Consider the following 19,401-nt stretch of genomic DNA (forward strand, 5'->3'; position numbering starts at 1 on the left):
TCATTTGTAATCTGCCACCAATGGCATGAAGCTTTAATGCATAAGGCCATTTTGTCATCATGTAACTGAAATGCAGCTTAGTTGTTTTGTTCAACAAGAGAACCACTGAATGAAAATCATTAAGTAATTTGCATCATTTGGTCCAGATGAGTATGGTGGCATAGCGGCTGTACTGCATTTGCAACCCGCAACTAATTGGATGGTGGATGCATTGTGCAAAGCCAGCCCACAGGGAGCAACACTCAATTTTAGAATTTATGTTATTTATATACAGCAATCACTATGTGTGAACTTAAAAGTGACTGAGACAACAACCAGAAGGATTTCCCCAGCATAAGTGTACATCTGGTGGTCTCAATCCGAGACCATTTAAGAATTAAAACTCAGACATTTTGCGGATCCACAGCTATACTGGTGATATATTCAGGATATACCTGATAATACACGTTTGAGTTTCAGTGATTTCTAGTTTTGAGCATTTGTTCATGTTCCCAAATGTTGCCCAGACAATCCTAAACCATGCACATAATCCATATGAATGGTGTTGCCCTTTAACATTGACTCTAGACTGATTCTGCCCCCTTGTGGTTCATTTGATACCCTGGAGATCACAAAGGCTTCTCATGGAAAAAAACAAAACAAAAAAAACATTGAATCATCCTAATCACTGAGCGAGTCATGCCCCTCAGGCTCAGTCCAGGCATTTAGTCTTTCTCCGATTGAGCTAATGAACTAATGAAATATAAGCAATGATCTCATGTCAACTGCAGTGTTGGAACAACAGCCAGAGGGGACAATTATTTATTTTTTTTCTATAAGACTGAAATGGCACTATGTGTCTCGACAAAGGCTGACGTTAACAGTGATTTGAAGCACCATTGTCTGGGAACCATGTTAATACTGGCTGACAATAAGCATATTTTTAATGACTTTCAGTGTAGGACAGCAGTGGTTATCATGTTATATTGATGAGAACCCCAAGGAACTGCTGTCAAAACGACACAGTCGATTAACAACGTGGTTAAAAAAATAGCCTAGTTTGTTTTGACTGACCTAATCGTACTTATTCTGAATTGTTTCTGCAGCATCCTCAGATCCAGAAGGAGTCTCAATACATCAAGTACCTGTGTTGTGATGATGCTTCGTCCCTAAATCTGTGGGTGACTGGAATACGAATAGCAAAGGTGAATATGGACAAAGGTTTTATTCAGCATATAATGACAAGAAAAAAAAAATCCCACCAAACAAAACCTGTGCTCTACTTGTTTCTTGAATGTTCAGTATGGAGTGGCGATGTATGAAAACTATAAAACAGCCATGAAGAAGGCCGCCGTCACATCTGTGTGGACGAACCGCAGCACCCCGTCCAGCTCCAATCAGTCGACACCCTCACCCACCATCAAAGGTAGCGAGAAACACCATCTCCCCTTTCAGATGATGATGTGACACGAAATCTGTGACACGCCAGATTTATTGATATTGGAAACTTTTTTTTTCACTGTGTGCTCTCTCTTTCTCTCCTAGGCAAAGCGCTGGGCCAAGCAAATGGACATGCCACCAAGCCCGAGCCGGGTCCTGTATCTAAGGTAGAGGCATATAAACATCTATTATACAGTATCAACACTGGTCAGAGGTTACCACAGCATTAAAGAAGTAAAGAAAAACTCAGTGAATAATCGCTTATTAAACAACCTACAGTATACTTAAGAAATGGTTAGACTAATATAAAATTAGCCCAGCATGTTTATTGACAGATACATCAGTTGAGGGGTATATCAGCTCATCACCGATATATCATATTAGTGAATATGTTAGTTGGCCAAAATGCAGAAAAATTCAGTACATATTGCAGTAAAAAGCATGTGAGATGACTTTAAGGTGTCAGTAAATAATTCGGCCCACAGACGTCATTATTTACAACACTGAATGCAAGAAGTTTATTGTTCACCTGTGAAATATCAAGACTCCACCACGTTTATTATAAATATCGGATTTAATTCTTTGCTGTCAATGCATTTTTATGAAAGAAATAGACAAAAATGTCATTATTGGGAGTTTTTTTTACTTCTAAACATCCATACTGGTGTCAACCTCAAACCGTCTGTATCAGTGCAACTCTAGTGTCTACAAGTTAACCTTACGCTTTACTCTGCTCACTCAGGACTTTGGAAACGCCTCTCCTGCACCACCTCCACCTCCACCCCCGCCACTAAACGAGATCCTCCCCCCGCCGCCTCCAGACCCAGTTCTGCCGCCACCGCCGCCTTCCTTGCCTGCCAAGAAAACCTCACCACTGCCAACAAATTTCCCTCCACCTCCACCTGCCATGGACAGCCTCCCTCCACCGCCTCTGCCCCCACCTGTCGAGGACACCTCCGAGGCCCCGCCGGACTTCCTCCCTCCCCCTCCTCCAGCTGCTGGCTTCGGTTCACTACCCCCTCCGCCGCCAATGATGAATTCTCTACCGCCGCCGCCACCACCGGCCTGCTTTGGGGGTGTTGACCAGTCTCTGCCTCCTCCGCCACCAGATCCTGGGTTTTTACCCCCACCTCCGCCACAGATGCTACAAGGAGGTGGAGCAGGGGCACCTCCGCCTCCGCCACCGCCACCTCCACCTCCTGTTGCAGCCCCACGGGCAGCAATACAACCTGCCGGCTCAGTGAAGAAGATGCCTCCTCCTCCACCCAAGAGGACTACACCATCGCTACATGGAGGAGGCGGAGGAGGAGGAGGAGGAGGAGGAGACTTTATGTCAGAGCTGATGAAAGCTATGCAGAAGAAACGTAGTGATCAGTAACCTGAGCAAGGAATTAGTGTACAATGCTGTGCCTACTGAAGCCTTCTGAAAAACTTAACACCATAACCAATTTTCCTTGATTCAAGTAAAGCATCTCATCTACACATTAAACAACAATAAATAAGATCTCAAGATGAAAGGTTATGCAGAGCAAAAAAGACAATCTGCTGTCTCATATCCCTCTTTGTTTGAGACTATAGAGATATCCACGCCAAAGTCTTGCATGAATCAAGTGAAACGGGAATTATTCTCATTATTCTAAGACCAAAAAGTAATATTTTAGCTTTAAAGATGATGCTGTGCAACACTGAATCATATCACATAGATACAATTGGTTGTTATCAACAAGGGAGGTAGTGTGTGAATATTTTTGTAGTGAGATTAGGCAGGCAGGACTGGTACATACTATGTTTTTTTAACAACATATAATGTATTATCTTTGGTAATAAGTGTGCAGAATGATGTTTTTCTTTCATACTAATGGATATCTGATAAGCACAATACATATTATGAAATGGTGTGCTGTCATTTTGGAAAGAGACATTTTCACAGTACTGTATATATCTCCAATTTTATTGCACACAGGGCTGTAAATATTGTAAAAACACATTGATTGATGCTTAGGATATATGCTATGCCCAGTTAGTTTTCAAACCACTGTTGGAAATGCTGTTACCTGAATAAATACTCCAATCTTCCTCAGCTACTACAAACTATGTTGGCACGTTCCCCTTAAGATTTGTTGTGGCATCAGAAATGCATCTCAACATCATTTCTTACTGGATTGAATTATCAGGTTCAGTTCCTCCCGTCACCATGGAAAACCGGCCGCCATTGGCTCTTTGAAACACATGATATATGACACAAGTTTAAAGCCACCTCCCCCGCCCCCAGATGCCATTTCACAACCAATCAATGTTATTCCTCTGCAATACTACAGAGTGCTCAGACATGTGAAAAAAAAAAAATGCAGCTAGTTTTCATTCAAAGGCACTGACGTGTGTGCATGTGTGTGTTTGGGTGGCACATTATGATTATCTGATACCATCCAAGGATAAAATGTCATTTACCTCAAAAAAACACATGATTCAGGCTACAACAAATTCATTACAACATATTAGTTTCAAAAGAAGCATCATTTTGGTCTTGAATTACACAAGGTAGACGTCTGAAAAAGCCTCAGAAATAACTAAAATGTGATATTACTGTGCAAAATGCTTGCAAGTGTTTAGCTTGTCTCTCACGGTGTGGCTATGAAAATTGTCCCTGACTGTATTTTTCACTGTCTATCATATGCTTAATCACAGTGCAAAAGCATGAACAGCAGCAACCCTGAAATATGAGACCCAATATATTCAGTCTTTCAATACACTGCAGTCCCATTTCGGCCACAAAATCTCTCCCATGAGTCTTTTTCAGCCAAGCAATTTGCTATTAAGGAGTCACTCATGAGGAACAGCTGACCTTCAACCTCTTAGCCCACGATGGGGGTCGTGCTGCATAGCCCGCCTCCTCTGCAGTCTCTTGTGTAACAAAGGGAACCGACAGAACGCGGTGTAGTAGCTCCACCTAGTGGGAGACAACGGACACACGCCATGTTGTGAATGTGTCACTGCTTGTGGTCTGGATGACGATTTTTTATTGATGTCACACAAACCTCAGAAAAGTCATCGACCTCAGCTTTCCTTACGGCTGACTCTGCCATCCAGTTCCTCAGCACGTATCGAGGATTTACGTCTGTGGGAAGATTTGTGAAAATAAAAAAATATGAATGAACACAAATCAGCCGTTTGTAAATCTGAAGGCCTTAATCATTTGCTGTCCTTCAGGTTGATGCATAAACTCACTATGACTATAAATCATGCTTCTAATAGTCAGATCTTTCATGATTAAATGCCAGTCAACATTATCACCATGCATACGTAGCGGCTTACTTTTCATCCTCTGCTGACGATCCACATCGCGGTCATTTTCTTGACTTAAGACATCACAAAACAATCAGAATCCATAAACAAATTCATAAGCCATAGAAAACAAAATCCGTATGATACAGTGTCAAGAGGGGATATACATTATTTATATCCATATACAAAAACAACCTTTTCAAGTGAGTGTATCATATCAGGCTCGCCCTGACATCACATGCTTTCCCTTACCTTCCGAGCCGGAGCAGGTACATGCTGAGCCAGCGGGAGAAGAGCTTGTGGGACGACAGGTCATCAAGAGCCCACATCTAAAACACACGGAAGAGAGATTTGATTGGATTTTTGAGTCAGATGCGGATCCCAATTGTGCACTGATTTTGAACCAGTATGACTATGCACTAAGGTACTCTAACGACTGGTTCCTTAAAGAAATATGTTTATTAAAGAATATACAACATATATGTCAATACCGATATGACACCAATATATCTATGATAGGCCCATATATCAGTCAGGCACTACTCTGTAAATCGCTTGTCCATGGTTTTTGCAATTGCAGCAGCATCCAGTTATGGTGGTGTGTCTGTTTAATACTGAAACAATGAATGAACATGCCCTTTAAATAACATGCACAATGGAGATTCAACCTCTGACCAGCTCATGGAAGCGAGTGATGGCTAAGGAAAATCTGACCAAATAGTTTTATTTGTGATAGTGATCTGTGGGAAGTGCAGTGAAAAAAACACTGCAGCAATAACTGGTTATCATCAAAGATGTCAACATACGTCAACATAAAAATTAAGGGACTACATTAGAGGTAACTTACCTGTGTGAAGTCCCTGTCACGAAGCTGCTGGGCCGAAGCTTCGCTAAGCTGTCTGAAGGTCATGGTGAAGTCAGACTGTGTGTCCTCCATCATCTTGGGATGCAGTCAGTCACAAACAGGGAAAGGCAAAAAAACAAATACATGCAGTAATTTTTTATTCTATGAAAAATTAAGTAATGATTAGTTTTTGAAACAAATATCATGCATCTAGCCACCTAGAATAAATAGCCTAACTTTAACAGACAAGAATGAATGTAAAAATGTCATTTTACTACACTAAACATGCAAACAGAGATCAGTAATCCACTTGCCTTAAGCAGGAAGGCAATGAGGTAGCCATCATCCTCTTCCTCACCAAGAAGTCCCAACTTTGCCTTAAACATCTGGTGACACCTAAAATATACACTACTGAGGTTATAATAGTAATATACTATCACACCACAGTTTAACAGTAAATTCTGTGACATATCATTACAGTTACTATTTGATACCGTGATATATGGTGATATTTAGTTGTTTTCATGATGTCAAAATGTAATATCATGAGGTGGCATTAGGCTCTACTTATAAAAAGCAACTATCTTGTTTAGGATAGCTTCTACCTCATCATTTAATGGGACTGCTATCCAAAAATGGCAGGGGATGATTTATTGTCTGGTTAAGATAGTTTGTTTTGATGGACAGTGCTCCCTCTAGTGACCAAAAAATAATATCACACGTGGCAGCTTCTAAGGACGACTCCTATTTTATTCATGTTATACCTCATATAAAACATCACATACTTAACATTGCAATCAACCAATTTTACAAAGTATATCTTAATTTTTCTGCTCCTTAGTTTAATTTCTCAAGCAAGAGTTCAGTCTCTGGAAGTTCATTTTGGTACTATAATGAAATGAATGGAAACTAAACAAGTATATGCTTTAGAAAATGGTCAGTAACAAAGCAAAGTATGTGGGCAGTGCAGTGCATGGGCTAAAATATGAAATCAAACAGGAATTGTTCTGTAAGGACAAGGCAGACAAGTACAGATAGACATGTCACATGGAGCTTACCTCATCTGGTAAATATCAGCGTATCCTTTTAAAATATGCTGAGCCCTGGACAGAGACAAGCAGAGATATGAATTAGCCATGCCTGCACGCTTCACTGAAGAGAACCATGAATTGATTGATGGAAAGATCATCTTTATTCGAGTTTTCTCTATCAGGTGGGGGCTGTGAGGGAGAGTTGTGTAAGTTCTGTTGTAATTCCCACTGGTCACCATTAGAGGCCGATAAAGTTCACAGATAACGTGATACCCCTTCATCAAGGTGCACTTACCCCTGCTGTTGTTTTGGGGTAAAAACGGGACTAAGAGCCTCCAGCAGTTTCTCCAGGTTGAACAGCCCGACGTTGGCCTGGGCTCCTATGCTGTACCTCCCCTCATCATCAGATGTGTTGGGGACAAAATCTGCACAAAATGAAATGGCTCTTTAATATTTTACAAATGACATAAACACAAGATAATAAGAGGCAAATGAAAGTAACATTAAATAATACAAAAAAACCCAAAGCAAGACAGATTACATTGTACATACTGGGATCATATGACTCCATGAAGCCAAACGGGCCATAGTCAATGGTGATGGACAGGAGGCTGAAGTTGTCTGTGTTGCACACGCCTGTCACGATGACACGCAACATCATTAATATTACTAGAAGTCGGTACAATCTGTGTGATAAAATAATCAACCGAAACAGCCTCTCACCGTGTGCAAACCCAACTGACATCCAGCTGGCAATCAGATGAGCGGTTTCATTTACAATCGTGGCATACAACACCTGGGAAAGAAGATACACAACATACTATAATTGGGTGATATGGACAAAATCAAATATCACAATATTTTTAAAGGAATACCTTGATATTGATATTGGGATTATATTGTGCTGGTGACTGTTGGTGCTTTCACAAAATGTTTACACAAGAGATTTTTCATAAACAATCATTAGTGATGTGGATATGATGACCAAACAGGTTGAGGCTAAATAGCAGAACAACTAGAACAGTCTAATAAGTTCAGAAAAATGCATTGGTTAACTGTTATGAAGCCTTTAAAAATAGGAAATGATGATGTATTATGATATGACTATGTCCAAAATCCCAGAAAATATCTAGTCTCATAACATGATATTAGTATAGTATAGCCCAGCCGTGCAACATGCAATAATTCAGAATTCCTGAACAAAAAAGTGCTTACAGACAATTTACACAGTCAAACGGAGAAGTTATACAGCCAAATTAAAACATTAAAATATTGAGCTCACTGTATGCTTCAATAAACCACTTCACCTAATGGATAACACATTTTGCAATCTTCAACATTTTAACTGGTTAACAGTTTAACTCCATCAAACTAAGGCAGGAGGAAAGAATCTTATTTCTGGATATTAATTTGCATGCTCTGCTAACCCTTATAAAATATTTATGTACAAGCTAGCAGAGAATAATGACTAAGTAATTTTATCATGACTCACCAAGTATTTATCTGGGTCATCTGAACTGATGGAAGGGAAATGCTCCTCAATCACAAAGTTCAACAATTTTCTAAGAGCAACAGGACAATAAACTGGTGTTACGGATCACAATAAAAATGCAGCAGGAAGCCAGCGCCTGAGGTGAAGGCTGACAGTCACTCATCTTATATTGGAATCTGATAAAAAGTGACCAGTCTAACCTCAGAAGATCTATCTCTCCAGTTCGAGACAAAATCTCCAACGATCCAATCCGAAACCATGACTTAGCGAGCCGGAGAACAACAGCTCCTAAGGACGAAACCAGAAATTGCCAGTGGATAATAACTTGGGAAAACAGTCATAAATAACCGATAGTGGAACTGTTAATGAATGAAATCCTAGTTTTTTGAGTGTTTTTGAAAGACTTTGCAGTACCTCTCTCTGTCTTCACATTGCCATTGTAGAATTGGTCCCTCAAAACTGGTTCCTTGCTTACAACAAGACTAAAACAGCAAAGAAAACATTATCAGCTCCGTCACTTTAGACCCCCAACAAAATGTCAGAGGAGAGTCATGCAACTGGCTCCTAGATTTAAATTCCTTCTGAAACACACCTGCCCCTTTTACAGGTATCAAATACAATTTACCAGCCGTCAAAATCACAAAATAGCTACTTAATCATAGTTTATCAAATGTAATGACTATGAATATGACTAATAAAAATGATAACAGGCTTCACTTAGGCCGGTTTTTAACACATCATGGCAGTATAATCGGTTTAAATCACACTATTTGAGCCTGTCTGAGCCTGAAAAGTTGACAATTTTGATCATTTCAAGGTCTTAGAGATGGTATTTAGACAAACAGGCTGCTTGAACATAGGAAAATGCGCATTCTAGCCGTCTTGATATACTTCTGTTTGCACATTTAATGTTGTATATATTTTGTATGCTTGCATTACTTGGAGACAGCCTTGATGCCGCCCAGTTGACATTGATTCATCCAGTCATTGTCAATATGCATCAACAACACAGCAATTCTTCACATTCAATCAAGAAATTGTCTGTGCAAAGTGTGGAACTGTGAATACAAATACATAAGCTCTCCAGATCTAATTATCATCTAATCCACAACTCCTGCCTTGCAGCATTTATGCATGGATTATCATCAGTTCCTTGGTTCAACATTAGGTGCACTTGTTCTGCGCAGACAGCAAACATCAGGCCTGTTTGCCATCATTTATTCATCATCACTGTGCCTCTCACCTTGCAGCCCTGCTGGTGGGAACGCCCAGGGAATGCATGGCCTCGCTGCACAGGAACTCCCTGACCGAGGATCGGATCACAGCTCGGCCGTCTCCCGACCTGCAGTGAAGTGCACGTGTGACAGCAGTTGTGGTTTTGTCCTGCATTTATTGACTGATGATCTCTAAAGTTGGATGAGGAAATATTTAGCTTGCCTCGAGAGCCTAAATGACAAATTGGAGGTATATTATCAGTATTATCTGAAGCTACTCTCCCTTTATTCCCTCAGGAGAGGCATTTTTTGATAATAAAGGTACATCAGTTTCTCTCACAGTGTAGTTTCACTCTATTTGCCCCAGTAAATTTCTGCTAATGGGTATTGGCACTCCTCTGCTCATAAAAAGAGATGACCTCTCCTTAATGGCAGCAAGTGTGAACTCTACACTCACTCATGTTAGACCTTTTGCCTCTGTTGTCTCTTATACCAAAATTAAAGATTTAAGTTTACTTCTTGCAAATTGTCATCCAAGTACGCCAGGATAGTGCAAAGGAAGAGAAAAAGGTTCAACAAGAAAGAGAAAGATGCAAAAAATGTGCAACATACCTCGAGTATGGAGTTTTCCCAGAACCTTTAAGCTGAAGATCCCATATTTCCCCCTTCCTGTAAAAAAGGCACATTTAAAAATTAGAAAGTTGAGACATCAACAAGGGAGTGGCTTTTTATAGATATAAAATGCTCAATTTGAAAATACTCTTACCTGTTCGTATACTGGCCAAGAAAATGCGCTCGGCCGTCTCCCAGCTGACCTGCCCAGTAGCCAAACTATTCAAGGATATGGAGGTTAAATGAATAAATGTGAGGTAACAAAACATTTTCTAATTGCAAAAAATTGAAACCAAGTGTACCTGATGACCCCCATATCTGTGTGCAAGGGGGACAGATCCTGGCATGAGTCTAGCACCACTGACATAAAGCAGGAAATCCTCCGACTGGGTCACAGCAGCGTCCAAATCTAAGATCCCTTCAATGACATCCTGTTGAGACAAACAATTCATTTGGAGATAAAGCCATTAGGGGTGGGGAAAAAATCGATTCACTTAAGTATCACATTTTTTTTTAAATTACTGAATCAATTTAAGGTATAGATATTGAGACTAGACAACCTCAGGAACTGATTGATGCCAAGTTTGTCATGATCGGTTGTCAGGAAAGGGGCAAATTAAATTATCGCTCCAAAGATAGGCTAAATTTTGGCAAGGGAAAATCTGGCATGGCCGTTTTCAAAGAGCTCTCTTGACCTCTGACCGCCAGATATCTGAATGAAAGTGGGTTCTCTGGGCACCCACCTTATTTTGATCGCATGCACAAATCATGCAGGTTTTTGCATGTAGTACTAATGTGTTATTTTTGTCTATTCTAACATGGTGTATTTCTGCATCAGAATCAGAATTCAGTTTAATTTGTGTGGAACATATTTTTATATTTCTTATAATTGAATTAGTCGAATTGAGCAACTGCACTGCAATTGGCCCATTTTCCACTAAGTGATCAATAAAGTATCTCTGATTCTGATTTATACTTGGGCCTAAACAGTCTTGGAGTTGCATAATTTGCATTTGACAAGAAAGCTGGGACCATTTCTTACATCAATGCATAAAATTACCAACTGTGAGGATAGTCAGAGCCTAATGAAACTTTACATGCACAAACTAGAGGATCATTAAAAAAAAAAAAAAAAAAAAAACAGAAATCGCAATAAATCATAACATCACATCGTAATACTTAAGAATCGCGATACATGTCATATCGTGATAGTATCGAATCAGGAGATAAGCGTATCGTCCCAGCCGTCATAGCCAAAGTCTCACAGATGTACATACTGAAAGATGCATTTTTAACAATGTTATCGGATCACCTTAGAGACTGCTGCAAGTCTCAGCGGGCCTTTCAGTGGAGTTGGAATGGATTTGGAAAAAACGCAGTTCCTCACAGCGCGAACAAAGTTGCCATCAACCTGATCGACTGGAAAAGCCTCTGCAGGGAGAACAAACAGAGGAACCATCAAAGTTTGCATGTGTACACAATAATGTATTGCCAAGTGTATTTAACAACAAACACACACGGGGATCAGTTTTACCTAGGAGCTTCATACAAGAGACACTGAAGTGGTCCAGGGCATGGCTGTAGTTTGTTAGGGTCAGCTGCAGGGTGGTGGGAGTGTGTGAGGATGCTGAGTCATGATAAGTGTGGCAGCCACGGTCAGCACTTTGACAAAACTCCAGTATCACAGGCTTCACGTTTGAGGATGCCACCAGAAAATAGACTAACACACTGTGGATATTAAACATTGTCAGACAGCAGCTGCATAATAATGTAGTATGACAGAGGATTAACGGTGACCTCAAGAAACGTAAATTCAATTATACTTTGAGAAAAACACGAAGTCGCTTTTTTTTAATTCCCTGAAAAGCCATATATAACTGTATACTGTCCCTCGCCATGCTAGGAAAAAATGTTAAGGCTTGCGACTTTCAAAATATCATCACCCTAAGGTAGCCTTCTCCTAAATATTAATAGTTATAAATAAAACCATATGAAATAATATCACATTTTAACACGCTGTCCTCTGTTTTTATGCCAATGTTATGAGTAAACCCCGCTCCTTGTTATGAAACGTCATCATGCGTCGCCCGAATCGCTGCCTTCCGCTTCCTGTGCAGTTTTATAACTCGTCCAGACGGGGATGCGTGCCGTGAAACATGGCGGTTCCGTGGAGGCAATGTCGGCGGCTGAGTGCAAACCACACGAGTACAAGTTTACTGGAGACTGTTTGTCATCTTAGCGGCAGGACTGCGTTTCTCTCCTCGGCGTCTTGGAGGCGGGGGCCGGGCTCCGGCTCCGGACCGGGACACCGGGTGAGTCCGCACGGCAAGCCGGGAGGGCGTGCTGTCAGAGCCCAAGAAGGTCACAGCCGCGCCGCTGGGCTGACAGCACAGCCGGCCTCAATGAATGGGAGTGCAGCTGCCGTCACAGTCACAGGGGCTTTTCCCGGAATGCAACTGCAATCTTGTCTTTTGCAACTCCTTCACTAATATTTGGCAACACTAGATTTATTGTCCGGCTAGTTCCGGGAAGTTCTCGTCTTGTGCAGCGCCTTCCTCGGCATGCACTCATGATTTAAAGGTCAAGACCTGTTGGTGACTTTGCAGGACAGTTGTACTAAGCCCTGTCCTTTACTTCACAAGCTGTCCTCCTAACCCTGTGGTCGGGTCAGGTACAGCAGCAGGGGCTCCCAGGCTAAGCTCCATGTGTTTTAGTGTGATTAAATTGTTCAATTAATGGTTAAATTAAATCTCAGTTTATGTGTTTTTACTGCTTAATGTGCTGGTTGTCAACCTGGGCACCTCCCAAAAGGGTCATTGAAGGGGATCCCCTGAAAAATGGGGACTATTTTAATTATGTCATTGACTAGAGGTTAACCCAATGAGAATTAGCTGTGGGGAAAAATGATTTACTTAAGTATCACAATTATTTTTTTCTATGATTTTTAATGATTTTTTATTATTATTACTGAATTGATATTGGTATCAAATGAAATTAGACATCCAAAGGAATCTGTTGGTACCAAGCCTGTCATGTTAGGGGTCCCTTGACCTCTGACCTCATGATATCTGAATGAAAATGGGCTCTGTGGGCACCCACACATCTCCCCTTTGCAGACATGCCCACTTTATATTAATCCCGTGCAATTTGGGCCACAAACCTTGCAGCTTTTTACATGCATTACAAATGTGTTATTTTTCCCTATTCTGAAATGGTGTATTTGTGCAGACTGGAGCCTAAACAGTCTTGGAGCTGCATAAACTGGGGTTTGACTGGAAAAGCTAGGACTCTTGTAGATTCAGTGTTCCCAATTTGATTCATGTGTGATGATGTCAGCCCCCATAATAGCCATTTCATTGTAGTGAGACCATTTTTTTTTTTTTTTTTTTTAACATCACCGCATAAAATGACCCGTTGTGAGCTTTAGGACAGTCAGAGCCTCATGAAACTTTACATCCACAAGCTACAGGATAATTAAAAAAAAAAAAAAAAAACAGAAATCACAATAAATTGTAAAATGTAATACAATACTAGTAGAATCACAATACGTATTGAATGGTATTGTATTATGATAGTATCGAATAATGTAATATCACTATTATTTCACTGACTAGAAGTTAGCCCAATGAGAGATTGTATAAGAATGACTGTTCTGTTCATAGGTTTCACACTCTTCATCTGCCAATCTACTGTACAGACAGCAGTGTAACTAAATATTATCAGATGGGAATTCCTGAGACTACATCTCATCAAATATGGGTCCATGACTTGATGTATGTCAGTTTGGGGGGTCCTTGACAGCAAAAAAGGTGGAGAACCAGATTGAGGCTTAAGATTATTTTGCAGTGAAGGCATCCTTGCTGCATAATCTGCTGCAATCTGGTGTGTGGAGGAGATTAATGTGGCTGTGTTGTGTTGCCTTCCACTGAAGCCTGTCCTTCATTTGTGTTAATTGTTCATTTATTTACCTTTTTTTAGGGGCTGTTGTCAGCACAACCTTCACACGTAACCCCAACCTATAATTCATCTCTAACCAGGTGAGTTCTGGTGTGATCAGCCTAAACCTTCACTGTGCATTGTAAATTAAATGCTGACTTTAATTTTGCGTATTCTTAGATTGGGTATCTTCTTTCTCAATGACTTCTTTCTCAATGACTTTCCCTCCCAGGCATAAATTCAGGTTGCTGTTCCCCACACTACAGTCGTGCTGCTGCAGAAGGATACACAGCGATGTGAAGCTGAAGGACCCCTTTGCGCTCGCTCAGAAGGACTTAAACCATTTATATGACGACATTAAAAAGGTATACATACTTAGAATAATGAATCCTAAGAATAAGAATCACTTTATAACAGCTAAATAAGATTGCACATGCAGTAAAAGGAATTTGACCTGAGTGGGGTTGTTCCTGTAGGTCACAAAACAGAACAAGAAAGTAGGTTGTTGGGAAACAGGGCCCAAAATTTGCAGACATTTAGATGCCACCACTTTGTGTCGAGCAGTGTGCTAAATTCAGTATCATGTTGATTCTAAATGAGTTAAAGGAGGTGCACTTGGTTACTCTATTCTTTGCAGGAACTCTTTGTGTCCAAAGCAGAGCTGAAGTCCCTCTGTGATTACTACTTTGACGGGAAGGGTAAGGCCTTCAGACCAATGATAGTTGTCCTGATGTCGCGGGCCCTCAACATCCACAGCAACAGGGACGGGTAAGACATCACTGCTGGCCTACATCTTACAAAGAAACTCATCTTTCCATTATTTCCTGTCCCACAAGTAACCCATGTGACCTGGGATAATAGATGGTCCACGCCCTGTAGTATTTCTTTTTTTTTTTTTTTTTTATGATGTGAAGTATGATCCTAGGTGTTATTTCGCTTTACTTATTGCAGTTTGTTTTCGCTCTTTCCGCCCTGTAGAGATTTACTCCCAGGCCAAAGGTCCATAGCCATGATCTCAGAGATGATTCACACCGCCAGCCTGGTGCACGATGACGTGATAGACGGTTCGGACAAGCGCCGGGGAAAGAGCACCATCAATGAAGTGTGGGGTGAAAGAAAGGTTGGCAAAATAAAATTAGTAGTTAACAAGCCACAGAGTGTCCTCCTTCACCTTTATACAAAACCTCTTCTCTACTTTTTTTTTCTCCTCGGCTCGTATTTCCACCCCATTCAGTGTTCTTCGGACATCATAATATGTATCTGTTATCAGTGTTTGGTGGCTCTGACTCACACACTCCTGACTGCTGATTGGGATGTTTGGTGATTTGGACTTTGAGCTCAGTCTATTGTTTTATTCATTTCAAGTGACTCTTTATAAGAGCATCATCCAGATTCCTAACACACATGGCCAGGCTTATTTTTGCTTAAAGTGATAGTTCATTCAAGATTCAAGATTTTTATTTGTCACATGCATGAATGTACAAGTACAGCAGCAGTGACATGTGATGGCAACAACTCCAGCACTGTGCAAGTAAAATAAGAGTATATTATAGTATATAATAGTACTGAGAGTATTTGTATGACACTAATAATGCTGCCGATACTTCAGCAATAGCACTTGAGATGACGTGTGGATAATGTGCTTATTGTGCCTCACAACAATATTATTATTATATCTTGCACCATATTATAAGCAGGCAGGTCCGTCTTAAAATCTCTTAAATTCATTTTAGCAAATATTAAGCCATAAAAGTCATTAACTAGTCTTAACTTTGAATTCATGAGGTCTTCATTTCCACATAAACATATTATCTAATGTTATTTATCCATCTTTTAATTCCTTTTTATCAAAAATTGTTAAACTCTTCTGCATGAAATTCAGCACTTTTGATGTTCCACTCTAAACCTACCACTAAACCAAATACTTTGTTAATATTTACATGCTGCTCTAAACCTGTTGGTAAAAGGCCTGTTGAAGATGACTTACTCTGGGGGCTTTAATTCTTTTTTCACCTTGCATCTAAGCTAAAGGAGTCTGTTAGAATCTTGTAGTAAATAACCAAAGCTGTTCCTTCCTGAAACTGACCTCGGCACAAGACCAAATGTATCATACTTACCTTTACACTTATGTACCTGCACTGCTCATCTGAGTAACAAAAAAGATGATTTGTTTGCAAAAATGAGTCTTAAATGTTGTTCAAATTTATCTTGAAAAGTTCTTAAAAAGCATTACATTTAACTCTCTGATACCTGTAGATGCCCTGATAAAGGTAAACTAACTTTATAAGCCTTAGATTAAATCCCTTGTAACTGTAGGCCTCACTTACCAGGGTACATTTTGAATTTTTATATCTTCAAAAATGCTTCCTCTGACCTTTAACAAGTGCAGACTGGCCTGTTCCTTTGCAGCGATAACTGAAGTTACACTCCCTTTCTCCCCTCTTGTCTCGCTTCACATTTTTTAGAAACAACAGACTCCTGAGAGTTTCATTTGTACTTACTTCTGTATGTTCTTATCCTTTCTTCCAGGCTATCTTGGCAGGAGATTTCATCCTCTCGGCCGCCTCCATGGCCTTGGCCCGTATCGGAAACACCACTGTGGTATCAGTGTTGTCTCAGGTCATAGAGGACCTGGTGAGAGGTACAGCCCTCATCATTTGCCAGATTTTGTTAATGAACATTATACTTAAAGCTGCATTAGACAACTGAGGCTGAAAAAGAGGAAGGCAAAAGATGTATCCTTGAGCCCATTTTCTCTGGGCAGAGCGCTTACTGCTTTTAAGACAGTATTTCACTCTAAAGGTCTGATTTGTTCTGATCTGAGAGAGAAGAATCGTCCATACCCACTATTACAATTTTATTTGGACACATTGGGCAAAGCTGTGTCAACTATTTCATTCCCATTTTGTAATTTAGACTCATAAGTCAGGTGTATTTTACAAAACATTATCGTCTTGTGCAGCTTTTGTTTTCATTGCCGTAAGATATCTCGCTGCTCCTCAACAAACACGGTTCCCTAATCAAGCTTAACTCGATTGCTTTTCCAGGCGAATTCATGCAGCTGGGTTCAAAGGAGAACGAGAACGAGAGGTTCAAGCACTACCTGGAGAAAACCTTTAAGAAGACAGCGAGTCTCATCGCAAACAGCTGTAAAGCAGTATGTACGTTCTGTCTCCACATAAATACAAGAGATGCTGAGAAAAGCCTCATTTCCTGGGATTAAAAGTCGTTGTTGACTGGCTGGTTTTCCTCCATTCAAGGTATCCATCCTAGTGAGCTCTGATCCTGAAGTCCATGAAATAGCCTTTCAATATGGGAGGAACGTTGGCATTGCGTTTCAGGTAATTTCTGATTTCTTAGCAGAACCAGTTGAATCATTTTCTTCGTTTTTTTTTATTCCTCATCGCCCAAATCATATCAGCTATATCTTATTCATTTGGCGAGAGAGATCCAAATCCCTATTACGGAATAATTAAGATTCCATCTATTGGATTTTTTTTCCACAGTGAATTTGGAGTAAATCCAGGCTCTAATAGTTTCTCTATAATTAGTTCTGACTTGACCTTTATGGTTAATTAAATGAAAGTGAGGTGGCTTCTCTCGCTGTCTGTGCTCCAGCTGGTGGATGATGTGTTGGACTTCACATCATGTGCCAATCACCTGGGGAAGCCCTCCGCCGCAGACCTCAGACTGGGCTTGGCCACCGGGCCGGTCCTCTTCGCTTGTCAGCAGGTAAGCAGGATGAAGAAGGACAGGATGTAAAGAAGTGATGTCTATTTTGTTTTTTAGGATTGTGTTTATTCGTGTCAAAAGAAAATGGGAGGAAAAACATGCCTGCACGCAGATCTAATTTTGACTTGTATCTGGATTAAATGATGACTTTGATTTATCCCCCTTTTTCTCAAGGCACATTATTATATCCATCCTTATGAAAATGAACTGTAAATTTGCTATTGTTATAATGATGCACTATGCCTTCCTGTGTATCTGTACATAAATGATAAAATGTAAGGTTGTCTTTCTTCATCTTGGCATAGAAAATGTACTACATTTTCAAAGTATGAAATCATTTCTTTCTTTGCCTTTCTTGTAAGCAGCCTGTTATGATCTGACCCAATTAGAGGGTAAACTATTTAAAGAGGGGCGGGTTTCTGTCTGACACTGATGAAGCCCAGAGGTGTGAAACCCTCTCAGATATTTGAGTGTACTAATGTGCAGATGGCTCGGCTCCAAAGTGCATTCCTTGTTAGAGACACTGTACATCTAAAACAGACACACACGGAGGTTCACTGTGTCTGAGCTCAGAGTTTAACTTGATGTCTTTAAACTTGGTTTCAGTTTCCCGAGCTGCATGCGATGATTATGAGACGGTTCAGCTCTAAAGGAGATGTGGATCGAGCCTGGCAGTATGTGCAACAGGTGAGACCAGAAATATGCAAAAAGAAAAATGAGTCTTAATTTTAAACTGAGTCGTCTAATTTGAAAACCTTGAAAAGCAAATGTCCAAAAAATGTTTTTAGAAGCAAATCCTATGTGAAATATCTCCATAATCTTCAATGAAAGTATAACTGGTGTAAGAAAAGGTTTTAAGATAATTCATAATGTTAATAGTAATTAGTCATATGCTTTGCTTTTATGTCAAATAGGATTTTGTTAGGGTTTTTCAAACAGTGGATATAATATTTGGGAGTGAAGACTTTCATCTCAGTCTGTTGTTTCTTTCACAGCTATTGTTGCTTTCTTGGTGTTTCATATAAAAACAACATCAAAAGCCTCACATTTGACTTGATTAAATCTGCACACGCTGAAACTCTGACAAAGTCAGCAAAGCTTTTTGCAGGTTTTTTCTTTCACAGGGTTTTCTAAGTGATAAGAAAACCCCATAATCACAGTACATCTGCACATATTGTTTTTGGTTAATTAAAACTTGATTGCGTGAGTATTTCATCAAGCCATGTGAGTGGGAAACATGGATGAATAGCACGCCAACTCTCAACAGCTTTCACGGAGGTGACCTTGCACAAGACACTTAAACACCATCTGCTGCTCCAGTATAGTGGCTCCATTGCCAACAGCACAAGGTTGAGTGAAGGTTCGCACAGGAAAGAGCTTACACCGTATCAATAAAATGAAAAACGGAAAGCCATGTTATCAGTGACTGTGCACAGTGAGTGAAAAACGGTCATGGTCAAAAATAAAACTTCTTGTAATTCACTTGTTGTGAATTATATGTACATCTAATTATTTGGCCGACATAAAGTATTTGAAGGTGATGCCATACAAATCAAGGTTGTTCCTATTTGGTGGGAATGTTTGCAGTTATGTGAATGAGAAGGAAGATGTTGCTGGAAAACAACATATGTGATTGGTCGACTTTCCCTGAATAAATAGATTAACGTGGACTGCTGTTTTTGTTTGTTTGTTTGTTTGTTTTTTTGCTCTCCCTTCCTAGAGTGACGGCGTGGAACAGACCACCTACCTGGCCCGGCGCTACTGTCAGGAAGCCATCAGGCAGATCAGCCTGCTGAGGCCCTCTGCGGAGCGTGACGCCCTCATCAGGCTCACTGAGAG

At 40.3% G+C, this 19,401-nt stretch overlaps 3 protein-coding genes across 4 annotated transcripts in view; 2 read left to right on the forward strand and 1 right to left on the reverse strand.

Annotated features, from left to right (window-relative positions):
* apbb1ip (amyloid beta (A4) precursor protein-binding, family B, member 1 interacting protein) overlaps positions 1 to 3,499 on the forward strand; it is a 25,556-nt gene extending 22,057 nt beyond the window's left edge. The window contains exons 11-14 of one of the 2 annotated variants that reach the window (XM_030079652.1): positions 1,086 to 1,184; positions 1,282 to 1,405; positions 1,525 to 1,586; positions 2,162 to 2,797. In XM_030079652.1, coding sequence (XP_029935512.1) covers positions 1,086 to 1,184; positions 1,282 to 1,405; positions 1,525 to 1,586; positions 2,162 to 2,797 — 921 coding nt within the window. Of the gene's footprint in view, positions 1 to 1,085; positions 1,185 to 1,281; positions 1,406 to 1,524; positions 1,587 to 2,161 lie in introns of both variants that reach the window. The other variant, XM_030079653.1, reaches the window with a different exon arrangement.
* LOC115379012 (protein adenylyltransferase SelO-like) lies at positions 3,482 to 11,971 on the reverse strand. Its single transcript, XM_030079655.1, has 19 exons — positions 11,429 to 11,971; positions 11,207 to 11,325; positions 10,197 to 10,325; positions 10,049 to 10,113; positions 9,895 to 9,951; positions 9,312 to 9,410; positions 8,483 to 8,550; positions 8,269 to 8,356; positions 8,069 to 8,138; positions 7,300 to 7,372; positions 7,129 to 7,212; positions 6,872 to 7,001; positions 6,604 to 6,648; positions 5,860 to 5,941; positions 5,549 to 5,641; positions 4,954 to 5,030; positions 4,732 to 4,775; positions 4,455 to 4,534; positions 3,482 to 4,366 (listed from the first exon to the last, which is right to left on the reverse strand). The coding sequence occupies exons 1-19, from the start codon at positions 11,637 to 11,639 to the stop codon at positions 4,244 to 4,246; spliced, it is 1,737 nt and encodes a 578-aa protein (XP_029935515.1). The 5' UTR covers positions 11,640 to 11,971; the 3' UTR covers positions 3,482 to 4,243.
* Positions 11,972 to 11,998: 27 nt separating this feature from the next.
* The window catches only part of pdss1 (prenyl (decaprenyl) diphosphate synthase, subunit 1), an 8,674-nt gene continuing 1,271 nt past the window's right edge, over positions 11,999 to 19,401 (forward strand). Inside the window, exons 1-11 of the mRNA XM_030079667.1 lie at positions 11,999 to 12,206; positions 13,873 to 13,931; positions 14,063 to 14,195; positions 14,468 to 14,598; positions 14,809 to 14,950; positions 16,360 to 16,471; positions 16,878 to 16,987; positions 17,091 to 17,171; positions 17,449 to 17,562; positions 18,169 to 18,249; positions 19,283 to 19,389. Coding sequence (XP_029935527.1) covers positions 12,051 to 12,206; positions 13,873 to 13,931; positions 14,063 to 14,195; positions 14,468 to 14,598; positions 14,809 to 14,950; positions 16,360 to 16,471; positions 16,878 to 16,987; positions 17,091 to 17,171; positions 17,449 to 17,562; positions 18,169 to 18,249; positions 19,283 to 19,389 — 1,226 coding nt within the window. The 5' untranslated portion in view covers positions 11,999 to 12,050. The remainder of the gene's footprint in view (positions 12,207 to 13,872; positions 13,932 to 14,062; positions 14,196 to 14,467; positions 14,599 to 14,808; positions 14,951 to 16,359; positions 16,472 to 16,877; positions 16,988 to 17,090; positions 17,172 to 17,448; positions 17,563 to 18,168; positions 18,250 to 19,282; positions 19,390 to 19,401) is intronic.

The sequence above is a fragment of the Myripristis murdjan genome, chromosome 20 (assembly GCF_902150065.1).
Source record: "Myripristis murdjan chromosome 20, fMyrMur1.1, whole genome shotgun sequence".
Lineage (NCBI taxonomy): Eukaryota > Metazoa > Chordata > Actinopteri > Holocentriformes > Holocentridae > Myripristis > Myripristis murdjan.

What these genes read in the sequence shown, in the direction of transcription:
- LOC115379012 (XM_030079655.1), bottom strand. Translation starts at nt 11,639, where the DNA reads ATGTTTAATATCCACAGTGTGTTAGTCTATTTTCTGGTGGCATCCTCA. An exon ending in ACAGATATGGGGGTCATCAG is followed by an intron (nt 10,114 to 10,196) that starts GTACACTTGGTT and finishes ATCCTTGAATAG; the next exon opens with TTTGGCTACTGGGCAGGTCA. An exon ending in ATGACCCAGATAAATACTTG is followed by an intron (nt 7,373 to 8,068) that starts GTGAGTCATGAT and finishes CTTCTTTCCCAG; the next exon opens with GTGTTGTATGCCACGATTGT.